The 21,982-nt window shown below is 39.6% G+C and overlaps 2 protein-coding genes across 2 annotated transcripts in view; one reads left to right on the top strand and one right to left on the bottom strand.

The window, feature by feature from the left end:
- ift22 (intraflagellar transport 22 homolog (Chlamydomonas)) overlaps positions 1 to 21,982 on the top strand; it is a 40,445-nt gene that overhangs the window by 17,341 nt on the left and 1,122 nt on the right. The gene's annotated exons all lie outside the window — the stretch shown is intronic.
- The window catches only part of kiss1ra (KISS1 receptor a), a 10,318-nt gene continuing 1,703 nt past the window's right edge, over positions 13,368 to 21,982 (bottom strand). Inside the window, exons 2-5 of the mRNA XM_089007655.1 lie at positions 20,934 to 21,058; positions 16,485 to 16,620; positions 16,158 to 16,396; positions 13,368 to 14,695 (exon numbers count right to left, since the gene is read on the bottom strand). Of these exons, the coding sequence (XP_088863781.1) occupies positions 14,315 to 14,695; positions 16,158 to 16,396; positions 16,485 to 16,620; positions 20,934 to 21,058 (881 nt within the window). The 3' untranslated portion in view covers positions 13,368 to 14,314. The remainder of the gene's footprint in view (positions 14,696 to 16,157; positions 16,397 to 16,484; positions 16,621 to 20,933; positions 21,059 to 21,982) is intronic.

Consider the following 21,982-nt stretch of genomic DNA (forward strand, 5'->3'; position numbering starts at 1 on the left):
AAACTCTCCACAAGCACATAGGTGGGGGAAACTTACAAACGATCATCACATCCGTGTGAGAAAAATCAATACAAGGTCCTGAAAGGTCAACGGGCTTCATGGATTCATTTGAGGAAAATCTTATTAAAATAGATTTTTTTTAGCGTTGTCGAACGGGAGTCAAAGGTCAAATTGAAATGGCAGCTCTTTTGTTGTTTTGTGTCCCCCCACCCCCCTCACCGAAAAGCACATGAAAATTTCACTCACCTCCGAAACTTGGGCATAGTTGATCAAAACGAACCAGAATCAGGAGAGATCCCAAAAAATGCAAGTCACACACACTCGTGTTTGAGCAACAGAAGTTTTTCCACAATGATCCCGGCACACAAATGGCTTTGGGCTTTTTTTTTTTTTTTTTTTTTTTTTTGTCGCTCCACCCCCCCCCCCCCCTTCCCCCTCACTCTCTTGGGGCTGCTCTTTAAGTTTAAAGGGTGTGGACTACTCGGTCAGCTCCACATCACTCGCACAAGTTTGTCTGGTTGGAGAAAAGAAAAAAAAAATACACTTAAAAATAAACCACACCCAGAGAGCGTGAGTGGTGGGGGGAGTGCGAGGGGGGGGGGGCAGATCAGGAAGCTGAAACGCTCCTTAAAGGACAATCGACACCATTTTTTGTTTCCTGACATCAGAAAAATGTTTTATAGCATCTAAAATACCCAAAACATGCAGACTGATATTTTTAGTTAAATGCAAAACACCAATAAAAATGATTTAAAGTTTCCCAAAACTACTTCAAAATGACATGAAATGGCGAGTTTCAGAAGGTCCCGCCCCCTTGTTCGTGACGTCACGCCAGGACGTCTTGATTTGCTCTAGAATCAAAACAATGGCTTCAGATTCGGAGAAGATGCTTTCTTGTTATTCATCTAGTTATAAATATGATTCAAATAGTTCTGAAGAGGAAAGCATAAATGTTTGCAATCGATTAAAGAAGTACTTCTGTCTCATTTTAAGGCGTGTGGACTCCAATGTAGCGTCCCAGAAAATGCACAAGATGGCGCCCGAGCTCTGTTGGAAATGGGCTGATTTGTCTGCTGGGAATTTGTGTCAACTAGTATAAAATACAGTAAAGTCTCGTTATATCGATATCGGATATATCGATAGTCCCGGTTATATCGATACTATTTCTATGCACGCACGGAGAAAATTACATGCAAACAGGGTCGGATATATCGATAGTCCCGGTTATATCGATATTTTTTCGGACTCCCTTGAATATCGATATAACGAGACTTTACTGTAGTAGTCTTAGTGCAACACACAACAATACACCATTGCGTTATGTATGTGTTTTCCTTCTAATTTTGCCATCAACACGAAGTTTTCAGACCAAACAAAGTACCCAAAATGCATTGTGTGTCGCTTTCTCGGTCAGGGGCGTTCCTGACGTGACGTCACGTCAGGAATTGTCACCAACTCGAATACAAGATATTAATACTAATAATAATAATACATTACATTTTAAATGCCTTTCAAAGCTCTCAAGGACACTTTACAGTCACAGGCAAGAATAGGTACTATAATAAATAAAATATAATCACAAATACAATGCCTTCCTGAATATTCAGTCTTAAAACGTAAAATATAGCGATATGCGGTGGAATCTTTGTAAAATACGCTCAGTAGAAGTCATTTGAAGCCATTTTACAAATTATGGACACAATTTATAACAGCATAAGTGAGGAAACTTTTCAAGGCCTCACTCCCTGTTTACTTTTCAAGATGGCCGGCTAAACATTAAGATTGTGGTGATAAAAGAGATGATTGTGAGCGTGTTTGTAATGTGTCGCTGCCTCGACACGCACACACACACGTATAAACACTCCCTGAGCGCACATCCGGCCGCATGCGTGTATGTTTGAGTCGTTGCCACCGAGTTGATGGCTCGCAGCTGCCGACCTCCGCTTTTCCTGTCTGGGTTGTTTTTTGCGCTACGACGCTACGACGCGCTAATCACACAGTACGCCGACATCTGTTTGCCGTTAGCCACACGGCAGCTAATCTGTCATATATTTGATCTCGCTCAAGTCGCAACATAACTTCAGGGCTCATTCAGTAGTTGTCTTTCATCTTGAAGGTTTTGAACAGTGCTAACTAGCGTTTCTATTTTGGGTTCCGGCGCTAACACCGATACCGCAATAACGCAGGTCTTTTTCAAATAGCTCTAGAGTGGTACCTTGACTGATGAGTTTAATTTCTTTTATAACCAACCTCATAATTTATTTCACCTACATATTAATCAGCTAGCTTCTATTCCCCGCCCCGAGTCTTTGGTTAAAGCCTTGCGATTGGTCAAGAACACAGCAGTGAGGGGAGGTGGTTTAAACATTACAGAGACGGGTAGATGACAGTGAGAGAGGTTCAACTTTAATAGTTCAAAGGCAGAGTGTAGACTGCAAGGTTAAAATATCCCATTAATCAGGCTCCACAAACAACCTGCACAAGCCATCTGTACGCTTGTTGCAAAAAGCTATCAAGCCAGCTAAACAGAACACAATTGAGGAGGAACTAGATAAAATTATCATAGACTTTATTATACATTACAATTTATTTCTTTAATTATAATACCATAGCACATTTATTGTACATAAAATAATAATAATTCATAATACATTACATTTCAAGCGCCTTTCAAAGCTCTCAAGGACACTTGACAGTCACAGACAATCATAGGTACTATAATAAATAACATACAATTACAAATATAATGCACTAAATAAAATACTATTATAAATAGAAACAATAGAGAGAGAGAACACAGAAAATGCAATTTTAAATGAGGTTTGTGTAGTTTTAAGGCTTAGAAAATTAGAAAGTAGAAAATTATATTTTATGGGGACCTAGGAACGGATTATTCTCATTTTAATGGTTTCCTATGGGGAATTATTTTTTGCGATACACACTTTTCGCCTTACACACTCTGTCTGGGAACCAATTAAATTCGTAAACCAAGGTGTCACTGTACTTGTTCAATTTAGTTTTTAGGGGGAAAAAAAAGCAACTTCAACTTGAGTAGTTCCTCTTAGTCGACGTCTGATATAATGATTCATTTCAAAATAAAATATACTACACACAAGGTTTTGCCGTGTTTGATTAGCAGCCACACAATCCGAGTCCGGGTAAAACCAAAAGAGTGATTTGGAAGATGACCTGAGGTTTTTCTGTGAGTTTGTGAAACAAATATTATATTGCTCGCTTACTAAAAACCAAAAGTTATCAACACGAGCAATAGCTTGGCGGAAACTATTTCCACCGATGCTCATTTTAAGCCTTGTTTGCCAAGGAATCATTCGGGTGTAGTCCAAGAACTTGGGAAAAAAAAAGTGTTTTCACCAGTTTCCGGAAATCATTTAACACATTGAAACGGATACTGAAGTATTGGCAAAGAATTCCGCAGAAGTCATGTTGTGTCAAGTGTTATCGCACGAAAGAAACGAGGGCTAAAATAAAAACATTACGACGTTGGGCAGGCTTCCTGTTGTGCTTTATGGTCTCATAATAACGTAATGGCTTGTCTGTTCTAATATCCTTACTGCTTTTATACCATTGACACGTGACTAAATCTTGGGAACATATGGGTACCGCCTGCGTTATGCTATGTTAGCTCAAAGCTAAAACAATACATTATTGGGAACGCTACGTTATGCTACGTTGGCTAAAAGCTAAACCATACATTATTGGGAACGCTTTGTTGTTTGTGCTGATCACATACTGTATTTTAAACATACGTCTGTGTAAACTCTCAGTCGTACAGGAGTTGTCCATCGCTGAAAAGGTTTCTTCAGCCGTCATCTGTACTTCTTTCAAGGTGTCGGACGTTTCGTTTTTTAGCCAAGATGCTTCTTGGCGGTGTCGGACTCTGCTGTGATAGGTCCCTGCTCTCAGGTTGGGGGGAGCAGAGGACTACTCACCGATTGTTCCTATATTCCTGACTAATGACTGGCCTTATTGCCCTATTTGCGCTGGTATCACCTCAATTTGGATCGTTCATACAACAGCCTGCTTAGGCAACATAGGATTAGTAATGCTGATGAGGTGATTTAAAAAAAAATAATAATAATTAAAAATGAAAAAGCACCAATCACAAATTACAAATATTAAAAATTAAAAAATAATGCATTATGCATAATACATCATACATAATAAATCATACATGTATATATAAAATAATGCATATATAAATAAATCAAATAATACATATATATAAATAAAATAATACATATATAAATGGATAAAATAATGCACATATGAATAAATCAAACAATACGTATATAAATAAATATAATAATACATGTATAAATAAATAAAATAATACAGTAAAGTCTGGTTATATCGATATCGGATATATCGATAGTCCCGGTTATATCGATACTATTTCTATGCACGCACGGACAAAATTACATGCAAACAGGGTCGGATATATTGATAGTCCCGGTTATATCGATATTTTTTCGGACTCCCTTGAATATCGATATAACGAGACTTTACTGTATATACATAAATAAATAACGAATGAATAAATAAATACAGAAATAAAAATAGGCCTATTGTTAAGGCACCATATAAAATGGCGAGCTAACTAAGTGTTATAACCACCCTGGATCTTCGTCCTGCTTTTCATGTGCAAAATGATAGTGATTGGTCACCAGTCAACCGTTTTAGCCTGAACCGCTCACTACTACCAGAGACACCTCTGTGGTGCTTGTAAAAGGTTCAATATTGGCAATATCAGCTAACAATAATTATTTTTCCCATATTTCTTATGGGAAAAATTAGCGGTGAACCTGGAGTAGGATTTTGGACCCTTGCGGTTCCGTTGTGTGTGAGACAGAGTTCTTGTGTGCCTGCCTATGTTTAAATGAGTAATCCCACAGTGACCCCACCCTACGTGGGCGATGGTTTTGGCCTGGCTGGGTCACTATTTGGCCTGTCCCTGAAAGAAGGCCCCAAATAACTGGCCCCTTTGTTCCGAAATGTCACTCCTCTTCAAAAAGGAAGAGTAACCAACATCTCTCTCTCTCTCTCATGTTCTCTTTCTTACGGTCTTGTTCGCTTACAATTTTACACACTGTGTCGGGCCTTTATTGGCGAAGCATTCATCTCATGACGTTTGCCAAATAGGCTAACAGACAAACTTTCTGCAAGTTTTTCGTCGTCTTATAAGTCTTCTGTGTCCAAATGTAACTAAGTCATTCACTGCTAGCTGCTAAACGCTAAAACAATGCCTTAACACAAAACCTCTAAAACTAGAATGTCATGGTGAACGTTTATGAAAGCAGCAAAGTCATTTTTCTTTTAAAAACGATATTAGTCACATTGTTATAACTTTTTAGTCCGTATTGTTCAAACAACAAGCTAATGTCATCTAGCTAAACGCTCAAACAATCCCTTCACACAAAACCACTAAAACTAGAATGTCAAGGTGAAGGTTTATGAAAGCAGTGAAATCATTATCCTTTTAAAACGATATTAGTTGCATTGTTGTAACTTTTGACTACCACTTCTTTTTTTTTTAATATTTTTCAGACAGCAAGCTAATGTCAGCTAGCTAAACGCTAAAACAATGCCTTAACACAAAACCTCTAAAACTAGAATGTTACGGTGAACGATTATGAAAGCAGCAAAATCATTATTCTTTTAAAACGATATTAGTCACATTGTTATAACTTTTTAGTCCGTATTGTTCAAACAACAAGCTAATGTCATCTAGCTAAACGCTCAAACAATCCCTTCACACAAAACCACTAAAACTAGAATGTCAAGGTGAAGGTTTATGAAAGCAGTGAAATCATTATCCTTTTAAAACGATATTAGTTGCATTGTTGTAACTTTTGACTACCACTTCTTTTTTTTTAAATATTTTTCAGACAGCAAGCTAATGTCAGCTAGCTAAACGCTAAAACAATGCCTTAACACAAAACCTCTAAAACTAGAATGTTACGGTGAACGATTATGAAAGCAGCAAAATCATTATTCTTTTAAAACGATATTAGTCACATTGTTATAACTTTTTAGTCCGTATTGTTCAAACAACAAGCTAATGTCAGCTAGCTAAACGCTCAAACAATCCCTTCACACAAAACCACTAAAACTAGAATGTCAAGGTGAAGGTTTATGAAAGCAGTGAAATCATTATTCTTTTAAAACGATATTAGTTACATTGTTGTAACTTTTGACTACCACTTCTTTTTTTTTTAAATATTTTTCAGACAGCAAGCTAATGTCAGCTAGCTAAACGCTAAAACATTGCCTTAATACAAAAGCTGTAAAACTACAATATCAAGGTGAAAGTTTATGAAAGCAGCAAAATCATTATCCTTTTAAAACAATATTAGTCGCATTGTTATAACTTTATAGTACCACTTCTTTTTTTAAGTATTGTTCTGACAACAAGCTAATGGCAGCTAACTAAACGCTAAAACATTGCCTTTACACAAAACCTGTAAAGCTAGAATATCAAGGTGAAAGTTTATGAAAGCAGTGAAATCATTATCCTTTTAAAACAATATTAGTCGCATTGTTATAACTTTTTAGTACCGCTTCTTTCCTTTTTCCGTATTGTTCAGACAACAAGCTATTGTCAGCTAGCTAAACGCTAAAACATTGCCTTAATACAAAAGCTGTAAAACTACAATATCAAGGTGAAAGTTTATGAAAGCAGCGAAATCATTATCCTTTTAAAACAATGTTAGTCACATTGTTATGCCTTTTTAGTACCGCTTCTTTCCTTTTTCAGTATTGTTCAGACAACAAGCTAATGGCAGCTAGCTAAACGCTAAAACATTGCCTTTACACAAAACCTGTAAAGCTAGAATATCAAGGTGAAAGTTTATGAAAGCAGTGAAATCATTATCCTTTTAAAACAATATTAGTCGCATTGTTATAACTTTTTAGTACCGCTTCTTTCCTTCTTCCGTATTGTTCAGACAACAAGCTATTGTCAGCTAGCTAAACGCTAAAACATTGCCTTAATACAAAAGCTGTAAAACTACAATATCAAGGTAAAAGTTTATGAAAGCAGTGAAATCATTATCCTTTTAAAACAATATTAGTCGCATTGTTATAACTTTTTAGTACCGCTTCTTTCCTTTTTCCGTATTGTTCAGACAACAAGCTATTGTCAGCTAGCTAAACGCTAAAACATTGCCTTAATACAAAAGCTGTAAAACTACAATATCAAGGTAAAAGTTTATGAAAGCAGTGAAATCATTATCCTTTTAAAACAATATTAGTCGCATTGTTATAACTTTTAGTACCACTTCTTTTCTTTCTAAGTATTGTTCAGACAACAAGCTAATGGCAGCTAGCTAAACGCTAAAACATTGCCTTCACACAAAACCTATAAAGCTAGAATATCAAGGTGAAAGTTTATGAAAGCAGTGAAATCATTATCCTTTTAAAACAATATTAGTCGCATTGTTATAACTTTTAGTACCACTTCATTTTTTTGTTACGTATTGTTCTGACAACAAGCTAAAGTCAGCTAGCTAAACGCTAAAACATTGCTTTCACACAAAACGTCTAAAACTAAACTGTCATGGTGAACGTTTATGAAAGCAACAGCATCATTATCCCTTTAAAACGATATTAGTCGCATTGGTATAACTTTTTAATACCACTTCTTTTTTTAAGAATTGTTCAGACAACAAGCTAATGTCAACTAGCTAAATGCTAAAACCTTTAAAACTAGAATTATCATATGAAAGCAGCGAAATCCTCGTTTGCCGTTTATAATAACACAAAGCATCTTTTACTTCTGAGCTGAGCGCCCGTACATTTTTTTTTTTTTTGCCCGCACGTCAACGACCAATGTCATTTTATTATCGTAACGTATGGAACATGCTCAAATGCTTCTCTAAACGCTGCCAGAAGTATCGCAAAAAGTCAATAAATCACCCGCGAGTCACAGTGAAATCTACGCGCCCCGTTTCTCGCAAAGAATGGAACCATTTTATTCTGCGTGTGTCCGAGTGCCAGAGAACATTAAGCCTTCAAAGTCGTTAATGGTGCACGAGTTGTCCGACTTTTGCTCAATGTGGAAACACTTAAAGCGAGGAGACGCGCTTGTGCTACGTTAGCGGTACAGGCACTTAAAGAGGGGGAGGGATTGGCAATGATTTGCTGATCACATTTTAGGAGGGCACGGGGGGGGCGTTGATGCCCCCAAAATGTCGAGGCTAAAGAGTCCATTGATATCGTTTGCAGTAAAGCAAGGAGTGCATGACACAAATTTATTAATTTACAGTGCTTTTCGGTATGGTATATGCGCTGGGATCAGACTACAAAATAACTTTAAAAAGTCTTAAAGGACAACTGACATCAGAAAAATGTTTTATAGCATCTAAAATACCCAAAACACGCAGTATGATATTTTTAGTCAAATGCAAAACACCAATAAAAATGACTTAAAGTGTCCAAAATCTGCAAAAAAAAAATGAACCCGGAAGTGGCCAGTTTCAGAAGGTCCCGCCCCCTTGGTCGTGGTGTCACCCCAAGACGTCTTGCCGTGCTGGAGAATCAAAACAATGGCTTCAGATTCGGAGAAGAAGCTTTCTTGTTACTCATCCAGTTATAAATATGATTCAAATAGTTCTGAAGAGGAAAGCATACATGTTTGCAATCGATTAAATAATTTATTGTGCACCATGTGACATTATTATTATTATTATTATTACAGTGAGACCTCAACTTACAAACACCTCAACTTACAAACTTTTTGTCTTACAAACGTCAAATTTCTGAAAATTAAACCTTATAATAAGCACTATTTTCATAATACACACCCACCATGGCTGGCGGAGTGATCTTCGGCGGAAGCACACGACCGAACAGCACCAGAGGTTAAGTTACCAACAGTCCTTATGGAAGGTGACTCTCCTTCCATAAGCCATCAACGACCATCAAAAAGGTCAATAAAACTTTATTTTACAGCACAGTTTATTTCTTTAATTACAGTCGTCATGTAATGCGCCTCTCTTTCCAAACAGCAATTCCCTTTGACCTTCGACCTCCAACGCCAAGTGACTTTATGATGCAATGCAGTGTATTTCTTTCATTACAATACAATAGCACATTTATTATACATAGAATAATGTATGTTGTGTAGTTTTAAGGCTTATTTAGTTGAAAAGTATATTTTATGGAAACCTGGGAACGGATTATTCCCATTTTAATGGTTTCCTATGGGAATTATTTTTTTGAGATACACACGTTTCGCCTTACACACTCTGTCTGGGAACCAATTAAGTTCGTAAGTTGAGGTATCACTGTATTATTATTATTATTATTATTATTATTATTATTATTATTATTATGTCTTTGAAGAGTTGAGCCCTTTTTTGGTCAGTGTTATCAGAACAGGGAAATAATCCAAGACTAAAAGTCCCACATCCATCTTGTAGAAGATGCGCGTGGCGTCCTAATTAAAGGCCTCACTGTGCTTTTGTCGGAGAGACCAAAGGGGGACGTTGTTGTGAGGACAAACACCGTCCGTCTATCATCATAAATGTGATTTTATCCAGATCACGCCGGATGACAGCGTTTCCCTAACAAGAACAGACGGAGGGAATAAACAGAGGCCTTAATTCAAACCTGCTGGCATGCTCGGTGTAAAAAAAAAAAAAAAAAAAAAACGTGGAAGCCTTTTGGAAAAAATAACCACCTGGACATCAGTAACCTGAGCCTGCTAGCAAGCGTTACAATGAGGCTATTATTGACAGCGCGCGAAGGGTAAACGGTTGCAGTTTTGGAAGTCGATGACCCGCGACGACACATAGCCACCGTTGGCTACGTTGTTGTTGTTGTTTTTTTTTTTTTTTCAGCCTGGCGAATGTGACTCACTTCATCCTGGCTGCATTCTTGTCTGCGTTGCTGAAAGGGATCAATCAGTTTGTAGGCGTTTAGGTGTGCCAGGAGACAATTAGCGCAAATTCACAACACAAAAAAAGTCGTTGTGTGTGAACTTGTCCAAAGTTTGCCTCTCTGTCATTTAACGTCTCTCGCTCACTTAGTATGAAAAGGATCAGAAAAAAATATCCTGTGACTGTCAAGTGTCCTTGAGAGTTTTTCAAGGCGCTTATAAAAGAAATGTATTATTATTATTATTATTATTATTATTATTATTATTATTATTATTATTATTATTATTATTATTGTTGTTGAAGTCAAAACAACAAAATAATAAATCATGTGACCCAACACAAACATCACAGACAGTCATTCAGTTTTAAGCACTTTCTGCACTCTCTTTTTTTGTATGAAGCAGTTCTAGAAGAAAAAGGAGAGGATCAAAGCGTCCTTTTCACCAGTGGATCAGACACGTCATGGTGAAATGTGCCCTATTTATTTACAAGCTAAATGTTGAGGGCAAACACGTAGCATGTAGCATCCGTTGATGAAAAGAGATTGTCTCATATCTCCTGTCCCACGAAAATCCGCTTCAATTCCAAGCCGCGACATATGATGATGATTGGGAAAATTTCAATGAATATACAGTAAAGTCTCGTTATATCGATATCGGATATGTCGATAGTCCCGGTTATATCGATACTATTTCTATGCACGCCCGGAGAAAATTACATGCAAACAGGGTCGGATATATCGATAGTCCCGGTTATATCGATATTTTTTCGGACTCCCTTGAATATCGATATAACAAGACTTTACTGTAGTTATATAAGCCTTCAGCATACATTCCATGCAAAACATAGCACTGAAGCAACTTACGAACAAATTCAATTTACGAACGACCATTCGGAATGTATCTCGTTCGTAAGTTGAATAGCCGTATAATGTCACTTTTGCGACATAGTTTGAATGTGAGGAAGAAGCTGGCGTAGCAATTCCCATCCCCCCCTGGGGTGAGTCCCTTGGAGCTCAGTGGATTGTTCTGTCCAATCAAACCGGTGCGGAAGAGAACAAAACAGGAGTTCTGACCGTGATGACCCTTCATATGAGGACAAACAAACCTTAAACAGGCAACATGCCGCGCCATGTGTATCACTTCAGGACAATCAAATCAATACGCCGTGTGGCGAAGGATTCATGATGTTCTTGTACGACTCTGGTCGCCGTTTTGGGGTGGTACTGTTTCCCAAATGGTTATTTTTGGCTATTGGATGTTTTCCTCGCCGTGTGCCACCAAATCAAAAATGGCAGGTTTGCCGTGGTTAAGGCGCTACACCCCTTGATCATTAGCTATTTTATTAATTCATACTGTGCCACTTCTGGAGTGCGTGCGATGGACAACCGGTTAAGTGGCGGCAAGGTGTGCGTCGGGGTGTAACCGGAGTGACTCAGCCGCCAGCTATGTTCACCTGAAGTAAATGAGTCATAGCTTCCACACTTTGTGTGGATCTTTCACTTGTCCAACGAGCCTCTACCACCGGGATGGGGCGCCCGGTGGGGGGTACTTCATTTGCCGGTTTGTTGCAAAAATAATGCACGTGATGCAAAGTCAGCAAGTAATTTTCATGATTGGCTAGTCATTAGACAATTATAGTATCACTAGCCACAAGTGAAAAATGCATACTGGTCAGAGCTAGCACACTGTATAATAATAATAATAATAATAATAATAATAATAATAATAATACACACGCGTACACACACACATACATTCCTGTTTCAAAGGTTTTGTGAGGTCCGGATAACTCCAGGTAAGGAGTGAGGACCACCGTTGCTGATAAGTTTAGAGAAGAACTAGTGTTCCATTTGAACACTAAATGTCACCCCATTTCCCACTTCAACTTCTTTAAAAACAAATAAATAAAAAGTGGATTTGAAACTGAAATAACCGCAGGAGTGAGGTTTCCGAATGGGTACATTCAAAGTCCTCATCCCTGTAGTGAATTTGATTAAAATATTGTTTTACTTTTTCCTCTCATTAACCACACACACACACACACACACACACACACACACACACACACACACACACACACACACACACACACACACACACACAGTGAGTAAAACGTGTGTGTATCAAAGTGAAATGAAAATACACACCAAAAAAAAAATCATTTTGGGTGAATTTGTGAGGACCTCACTGAAACTTTAACAGATGGATATATAGAACCTCTAGAATCCTTTAGAATGAAAAACTTGTGAGGACCGTCTAACAGGTCCTCACTTGTCAAAAATGTCCTCACTACGTATGGTATAAAATGTTAGTGGTCTTCACAAGACTAGTCATACAAACACACACACACTCAAACTTTCTCTTAGAATACGCATCCCATGCATCTGAATATGTTTCGCTCCAGCATTTTTTAATTGCTTGCACTTAGTCTAGCAATAAATTACAAATGAACCGCCCGCAAAATGTTTACGTGCTAATTCATTTTTAAAGCAGCAGCATTGGACAGATTTTCTTGAAATACGTTCCCCGGGTGCTAGCGGCGTTCCTTGGTGTGGTTTTCTTTGCACGTGTTGTGACGTCAGGAGTCAGGAGAGGAGAAAGGCTTCTTTGTATCCCCGCCGCCATCTACCCGCTTCTCCGTCGCCGCCTCTGACAATCATTTTACCCTGCAGGCCCCAAAATGCGACGAAAACAAATGCGCCAAATCCAGTTGACATGTTAAGCTTGTGCGTCCTTGTTTAAACGGGGTTTGGATGAGCACATTTTGGGATTATGTTGCTAACCAAAACAGCGGCGCTTACCTGAAATAGTCCCTGGGTTAAATTCAAATGTGTAGTAAGCCATGCAAAAGTAACACCTTTTCATTAACTCATACACTGCTAGACGATGTGCAAAAATATGTCCGCTTCTGTGCCAGGGTTATTGTCATTTTCACTCGAAATTGCAGGACCCACAGAATATTGAGTTTAAGGACTACATAAACATTCAATACAGCGTTCAAAATCTTAGACTCTCTTCTTTCAACAGAAAAAAATAATTAATTCCTAAGTTGTATGAGTCTGGAGTTGTTTGAGCCTGAAATGGGGGCGGCTGTACAACATGTAATACATACATATTGATTTATATAATAATAATAATAATAATAATAAGAAGAAGAAGAAGAAGAAGAATACATTTCATTTATAAGCGCCTTTCAAAACTCTCAAAAAGTTTGTCTGTGGGTGAGCAGCGGCAGCCACACGCGCCAGCGTTCACCCAACCCGGATACTATATAGCGCTTTAACAACAGCTGAAGTCGTAGCGAAGCGCTAACATGGAAAAAAGGGAAATGCTTCCCCATTGTGCAAGTGAAAAAACATTGCCAGAGGTCTGGCCGGCGCTTTATCGGCACCAAATTCGGGAATGGCAGTGATTGAGTTAAAACATGTAAAAGGGTTACAGGTATGTATTTTAATGGTCACAACGAAATTGCAGTCATATCAGATAGGTTTGTCCGAGGATAAAGAAAATATGTCCGTAATTATTGTCCATTCAGCAAATTCAACACACTTTTTTTTGTCTGTGCGCAAATGCTGTCATCACAACCTGATAGTTTCAATTTTGCATTTCGACAAAAAAGGAGACTTTAAACTCTATAATGACGTTTAGTGTCAAAGTAAATATCAAACTAAGAGACTGCAAGGTTAAAATATCCCGTCAATCAGGCTCCACAAACAACCCGCACGAGCCATCTGTACACTTGATGAAGCGTCTTCCCGATGTCCGATCGTGGACATATACGATGTCCGATCGTGGACATAAGCGATGTCCGACGATGTGCGATCGTGGACATATACGATGCAGCTAGTTGCAGAGTCGCCAGGCGAATTGGACGATGTTGGCCATCAGGGTGCGGCAGGTTTCACGGTGGGGTCGGGGCGCCCACGGGTGGTGGCGGCCCATCGGGAGCTCGGCTCGAGGGGTCTTGCTGTGAAGATGCCGGGTTCACGGGCGGCTGGGAAATCTGGGTGTTTCCATTTGGAGAGTTGATTGGACTGAGGAGGAGGGAAAAAATGCTCCTGGCTGGCTCGCCAATAAAGAGTTTGATGTTTCTCTTTATTTGTAAGTAGGTTCGTTGTCAGATCTCCCAGGCAGGTGACGCGCAGAGCTTGATCGTGGCGTGGAGTTGAGCAAGTCGTGCCGTGCTGTCCGTCTCTCTGTCCCGCGACAGCTCCTTTTATACAATTTGCAAGCGTGTGCTATGCGTCAGGGTGATACGCACATCAAGGAGATCAAGGAATTGAAAGACATGAAAGTGTTGAAAGGCGCACTTCAAAATCATACACGCGTGTGACGCAACAAATCTCCCACAAAGTTTCCAACTGAAGTTCCAGATGGGCCAGCCTCAGTCCTCAATAGTCAGTCCTCAAGTCCTCAATTTGTGTCGGGATTGTTATTGACTTCTTCCGCAGGGACAAACTTGATCTCTGCGTTGGCCGTCCTGGAGGCCATGCTGCTGTCCCTGACTTTGTGTCTGTACAGGAAGGGAAAAGTCTTCCTGAAGGACTTCTGGAAACTGGCGCCCATGAAGCCGTAAACAATGGGGTTGATGGAGGAGTTGGCGTATGACATACAGTTTGCCCACGTCTTGATCTTATATGTGGCATAAGTTGCCCGAAAATGAGGGTAGAAGGACTGAAAGAGGACGAAGATCTGGATGGGACCCCAGCACAGTGCAAACAGCAGGACAATAACCACCACCATCTTGGAGACTTTGCTTCGGATACTGATGGTTCTCTCAGAAAGAAGGTTGACCTGATGGAGAAACGGGAACTGAATGTTTGTCACCGCAGAAATTGAAATCGGACATCGTCAAGTGCTACGCGGTGGAACCATGCTAGCCGTCACGTTGTCTGACGTGGCGCTTGGGTGACTCTCGCTTCCCATAAACTCCCTTGGAGTTGAGTGGCATTCTTTCTCCATATCCTCTGGGCATCGTTTACAATTTAGCAGTTATCGGCTCGGAGTGTTTGCCGACGGACGTCCACTTCTACCTTTCTGTGACTCTTCCAGTCTCTCAGCATCTCCATTGCAACCTACTCTGTATGATCCTGATAACAATGCCGATCATTTCAGATGTATGAGGAAGGAAACATCCAAAACATCTAGGAATAGACCCTGGAAGACCGTCGTTTTCCACCCCTGATCTACCTCACCCTTCTACCGACACACCTGCTATCTCAAATTTCAAATTCATCAGACTCCTCTCTCGAAAACAGCGGTCTCCAGAGTCGGTCCTCGAGGCCCGCTGTCCTTCCTGTTTCCAGCTCCCCCAGAAGCAACACAGCTGATTCAATTGATCCGCTCATCAGCCAGCTCTGAAGCAGCATCAAAATGGTCCCGATCATTTGAATCAGGTGTGTTGCTCCTGGAAGAGCTGGAAAACAGGCAGGACGGCGACCCTCGAGGACCGACTTTGGAGACCCCTGCTCTAAAACATCGACCCTTGCAAGTCTTGTCTCTCACCATGACTTAGATGACTGAAAATGCACCCAGAAGTAAACCATAAACACCATCCATACCTGGTAGGTCGTTACCACATAGGCTTAGTCGTGCTAATGAGGTGATACAAGTGCTCATTAGTCAATCAGAGACAGTACACAGTAAAGGTAATCAGACAGGACAAAAGTGGTAATCAGATTGTCTCCATAGTCTACTGCTCCCCTAACGTTAGAACAGGGACCTACCAAAGCAGAGGTCTTGCGCTGCCACCTCTGTCTATTCGAGATATATATACAGTAAAGTTTCGTTATATCGATATTCAAGGGAGTCCGAAAAAATATCGATATAACCGGGACTATCGATATATCCGACCCTGTTTGCATGTAATTTTCTCCGTGCGTGCATAGAAATAGTATCGATATAACCGGGACTATCGATATATCCGATATATATACAGTAAAGTCTCGTTATATCGATATCGGATATATCGATAGTCCCGGTTATATCGATACTATTTCTATGCACGCACGGAGAAAATTACATGCAAACAGGGTCGGATATATCGATAGTCCCGGTTATATCGATATTTTTCGGACTCCCTTGAATATCGATATAACGAGACTTTACTGTATATATATATAGGGCCAGAGTTACCAGCACAACTTTAATTCTACATCCGACACCTTCAAAGCAGTACAGATGACGACTGAAGAAACCTTTTCATCGATGGACCACTCCTGTATGACTGAGAGTCAACACAGACACTGATCCATACCTGGTAGTTGTTGTCTCCAGGCTCCACGGTTGGTTGTCCGACCCTCTTCACCATCATACTATAGCAGAAGCAAATTGTCAGGACGGGCAGTAGGTAAGCAGCGATAAACTGGTAGAGGATGAAGGCCCTCTCGTGACTCTTGGAGGGGAATCTCTCCATGCAGTACTGCCTGGGACCATACCAGTACCCCTCCTCGATACGCTGGTACATGAAGATTGGTGTAGACAGGATGAGTGAACCTGAAGAACCACAGATGACACAATGGGTTCCTGTTTTGGACCTTATACTCGCGTTGGAGTACCATGAATGTTTCATGACAAGACAAACCGATCCAAATGCAGACGCTGACGATCATGGCCACCCTGGGCGTGCGATGCCGGAGGGATTTTAGCGGGTAGACGGTGATGTAGCAGCGATCGCCGCTCATTGCAGTTAATGTGATGCAGGTGGCTTGGACGGTCACCTAAAACACAGAAAATATAGATTTGCTTTTCGAAAGGTTTGTGATGTGACACAATTGATTAGATTTTTACAATTTGGGAACTGGCCTTTTTTTTTGATTGAGGAAGACGTCTGTGTAAGATCTCAGTCGTACACGAGTGGTCCATCGATGAAAAGGTTTCTTCCGCCAACATCTGTACTTCTTTGAAGGTGTCGGACGATTCGCTTCTTATCCAAGAAACTTCGGCAGCAAATTAAAGTCTTACTGGTAGTTTCGGCCCTATATACATATCCCTACTGGTGACTCTGCTATGATTGGTGCCTGCTCTCAGGGACCAATCATAGCAGAGTCCGGCACCGTCACATCTGTACAGTAGGAATCTATATATAGGGCCGAAACTACCAGTAATTACCAGTGACTTTAGTTTGCTGACGAAGCCTCTTGGATAAGAAGTGAAACGTCCGACACCTTCAAAGAAGTACAGATGATGGCTGAAGAATCCTTTTCATCGATGATTGAGGAAGATTTTAAAGAGGAGTTCTTTAGTGAAGGTTTGGTTCCACGAGTGTATCCATGTTCACGTAATGAAATCCTTTAGGTCACAGGTGTCAAAATCAAGGCCCGGGGGCCAAATATAGCCCGCTACGGCCTTTTATTCGGCTTGTGAAAGCAAAGCAATCATACTAGAGCCTAAGGTTTGTAACGCTGTATTGAATGTTTATGTCGTCCTGCAATTTCAGTGAAAATGACAAAAACCCTGGCACTCGAGTGGCCACAGTTTTGCACATCATCTGGCAGTGAAACATAGTCTGATGGCTAATTTTCCCTTTTACTTTGAAAATGCCTTTATATATTTTTTGATGATTGAACATAAAGTGGATAAAGCTAACTTTTTTTAGCACCCCCCCCCCCACCACTTCACCCCCCTTTCTAGGCAGCTGAATAGAATCCAATTAATTTTATCAACGATAACCTTTTTAATTCTGAGAAAGAGAGAATATTATGTAATCTTCGCAGAATGTGTCTCGTCAAATAAGACAGATGATGCCTTTCTGCAAAAAAAAAAAATAAATGAAAAGAAATATGATGACTGCATACATTATTTTTCTGGCTACCTCAGCTCATATTGTACACCAAAAAGAGAAAGCAAGTCTCATTTTTACTGTACACTTTTAGTAGAATGTGGAATGCCTTCGATATCAAGCTATCTAGCTGGCCACCTTGCTAGCTAGCTGGCTACCTAGCTAGCTAGCTATTGGATTGAATTGGATTTGCCTTGATTAGTCTTGCAGCGAAAAAATTTACGTTTCACAGCAGCAAAGTTATGAAAGGAATGAAAGTAGACAAACAAAATACAGGAGCTTCTATCTATTAGCTATTTAGCTGGCTAGCTATCTCGCTAGTTATCTATTAGCTATATGGCTATATAGCAAGCGATCTACTAGCTATCTATTAGCTATTTAGGTGGCTGGCTGGCTATCTCGCTAGTTAACTTTTGCTATATGGCTATCTAGATATCTATCTACTAGCTATCTATTAGCTAGCTAGCTCGCTTTCTATCTATGAGTTACTTCTGGGTTGAGTGAACACTGGCGCATGTGGCTGCCGCTGCTCACACACAGAAAAAATGTATCCTGTGACTGTAAAGTGACCTTGAAAGTTTTGAAAGGCGCTTATAAATGAAATGTATTATTATTATTATTATTATTATTATTATTAGTAGTAGTAGTAGTAGTAGTAGTAGTAGCATTAGTATTATTATTATTATTATTATTATTATTATTATTATTATTATTATTATTATTAAAAAAGCTCCCTTGTTTTTTTGGGACGTCACTAAGCACATTAAGGTTCAAACTTTCAATGGATTATTAAAGCCAGAAGCCGTTTGAGGTTGTTTTTTTCTTCTTCTTTTCTCCCCTGATGCTTTTTGCAGATAATTATCCTTTCCATCCACTTAACCGTCTCAGTGAACCTGCCTGTTGGCTCGGGGCAGCTAACTGGTTTAAATGACGCAGGTTGCTACTGCAGTATAGTACGGCCAAAAAGGTGGGTGGGAGGCAGCGGGCTTATGAAAATGTTATTCAAATTAACTCATTCAATGCCAGATGAGGTGCAAAAATCTGTCCACTCCAGTGCCAGGGTTTTTGTCATTGTCAACTGAATTCAAGGAGCCACAGAATAATCAGTTTTAGGATGACATAAACATTCAATGCAGTGGAAGAAACCTTAGACCACATGTGTCAAAGTCAAGGCTCAGGGGCCAAATCTGAGCTTGAAATGGGAGCGGCTGTCCAAAATACAATGCAATGCCTACAAATTAATTTTTAGAGCGTTTTGACAAACAGCTGACATGGGAAAAAAGGGAAAATCTGCCCCCTTGTGGAACGGGAAAAAAAGAAACATTGCCAGAGGTCTGACCAGCACTTTATCGGCACCCAAGCATGGAAAAAACCTAATTTGGGAATGGTTCTCGACGTCATGTTTTTTTCAATTCCTGAATACGGACCTTTTTCTGTTTTTTTCAATTCCTGAATAAATTCGGCAGTGAATGACGAAATGAACACAGTATTTATCATCATCATTATCCATTTCATTTCTGAGCGCCTTTCAAAACTCTCAAGATCACTTTACAGTCACATGACATGTTTTTACTGTGGGTGAGCAGCGGCAGCCACACGCGACAGCATTCACTCAACCCATAATTAACCCAAATAGATAGAAAGCGAGCTAGCTAGCTAATAGATAGCTAATAGATAACCAGTCGGCTAGATTGCCAATAGATAGCCAGCTAGATAGCTAGCCAGACAGATAGCTAACAGATAGCAAACAGATAGCTATCCAGTAAACCAGCTTGCTAGCTAACAAATAGCCAATACATAACCAGCTAGCAAGCCAGCTTTCTAGCTAACAGATAGCCAATAGATAACCTGTGACGGTAAAGTGACCTTGAGAGCTTTGAAAGGCGCTTAGAAATCAAATGTATTATTATTATTAGTATTAGTATTAGTATTAGTATTAGTATTAGTATTAGTATTAGTATTAGTATTAGTATTAGTATTAGTATTAGTATTAGTATTAAACCCCCGGGTCTTGACTTTGTCACCTGTGTTTTAGCCCAATTGGATTTTTTAGGACACAATTACCGTTTTTTTTCTGTTCCAAGCGCAGCTAGCAAAGCCTGCTTGAGCCACACTGTTATGGAACGACTTCACTGGCACTTAGACAGCGCTGTGTCAAAAGTATTGTGAAAATCAGCGCAGTCGTGTTTTTTTTTCCTTTCTTTTGCTAATGCTTTCAACAGAACCTAAAAGTCTGTGATGGATTCCATGAAAGCATGGTGTTCACTGCCCGACTTTGTTAAAAGCAAGCTTTTAGGCTTTGTCTGAACATGCTCCGTTGTGAAGCTCTGAGCGTCCACATAAAAGAACACATTCATTATAATTGACCACAAATCTTTGTTGTGTTTATCATGATGAGTGTGCGAGTCTTTTTTTTTTAATAATAATAATAATAATAATAATAATAATAATAATACATGACATTTTCAGCGCCTTTCAAAGCTCTCAAGGACACTTCACAGTCACAGACAAGCATAGGTACTATAATATATAAAATACAATCACAAATAGAATACAATAAATAAAATCTAATTATAAATAGAAACAAGATAGAGAGCTACACAGAAAATGCAATTTTAAATAGGTGGGTTTTGAAATGGGAAGAGAATCAATGTTACGAATGTTGGGAGGAAGTGAGTTCCAGAGTTTGGGGTTGAGCAGCTGAAAGCGCTGTCACCCATCGTACTGACACGGGAGGGGGGCACACAAAGGTGGAGGGAGGAATAGGATCTGAGGGAACGAGAGGGAATAGAAATTTGAAGGTCAGATAGGTATGTGGGGGCAAGATTATGGATAGCTTTAAATGTATCAAGAAGAATTTTAACGTTGATTTTATATTTGACCGGGAGCCAGTGGCGCTCTTGGAGGACGGGAGGTGATGTGGTGAAAGGATGAGGTTTTGGTGATGATTGACTCTGGACGAGTTGAAGTTTGTGGAGAAGTTTCTGAGGGACACCAAAGAGAAGTGAATTGCTATAGTCAATCCGGGAGGTGACAAGACTATGAACGAGGATAGCAGTGGTGTGAGGAGTGAGAGACGGGCGAAGACGATTGATATTGCGGAGGTGGAAGTACGCAGATCGGGTTAAGTTACTTATATGAGAGTGGAAAGATAGTGTGCTGTCAAGAATGACACCGAAGCTTTTCACCTGATAGGAGGGAGAAACGGTCGAATTGTCAAAAGTGATTAATTGTGAATAGTAGATTTTTTACCTGCTGCAAGAAGGCCACAAATTTGCACATGAAGTTGCCAAAAATCCAACCAGGTAGCGGGTAGAGGGTCGCCGTGAAGGGAACGCAACACACCAGGAAGATGATGTCGGTGGCGGCCAGGTTTGCTGAATACAGTAAAGTCTCGTTATATCGATATCGGTTATATCGATAGTACCGCTTATTACGATATAATTTCTATGAACGCAAGGAGAAAATTACATGCGCGCAGGTATGGATATATCGATAGTCCGGTTATATCGATATTTTTTCTGACTCCCGAGAATATCGATATAACGAGACTTTACTGTAATTTGGATGGATGGAGAATTTTAGTTTAGGAATCTTGATGAATGACGACAGATTGATTTCGATTGATTGTGCAACTTTGACACATTTTTCCACGATGTCAAAATCTGCAGCAACAGCTGCAAATGGATCACTCTGTAACCAAATTTAACCTGGTAGGTGTCGGTATAATGTGGTACAGTGATTACTTTGCTTACGAACTTAATTGGTTCCCAGACAGAGTGTGTAAGGTGAAAAGTGTGTATCCCAAAAATAAATTCCCATAGGAAACCATTAAAATGAGAATAATCAGTTCCCAGGTCCCCATAAAACAAAATTTTCTACTTTCTAATTTTCGAAGCCTTAAAACTACACAAAATATATAATATATCTTGTTTTATATCTTGTTTTATGTAGAATAAATGTGCTATGGTATTATAATTAAAGAAATAAACTTTACTGTACTATAATAAAGTCATTTTATTTACCTTTGTGATGGTCGTTGATGGCTTTATGGAATGGAGTGGTCGGTTTCATCAGCATTAAACACTTGATGAGGCACATGTAGCCTTCTTCGTTCACCATCTTGAGGAATGATCCCTTGTAGGTGTTTTCTCTGTGATAATTTTATCTAGTTCCTCATCAATTGTGTTCTGTTTAGCTGGGTTGATAGCTTTTTGCATCAAGTGTACAGATGGCTTGTGCGGGTTGTTTGTGGAGCCTGATTGATGGGATATTTTAACCTTGCAGTCGACACTCAGCCT

This window comes from Hippocampus bargibanti, linkage group LG11, assembly GCF_051943395.1.
Source record: "Hippocampus bargibanti isolate YZ-2025 linkage group LG11, ASM5194339v1, whole genome shotgun sequence".
NCBI lineage: Eukaryota > Metazoa > Chordata > Actinopteri > Syngnathiformes > Syngnathidae > Hippocampus > Hippocampus bargibanti.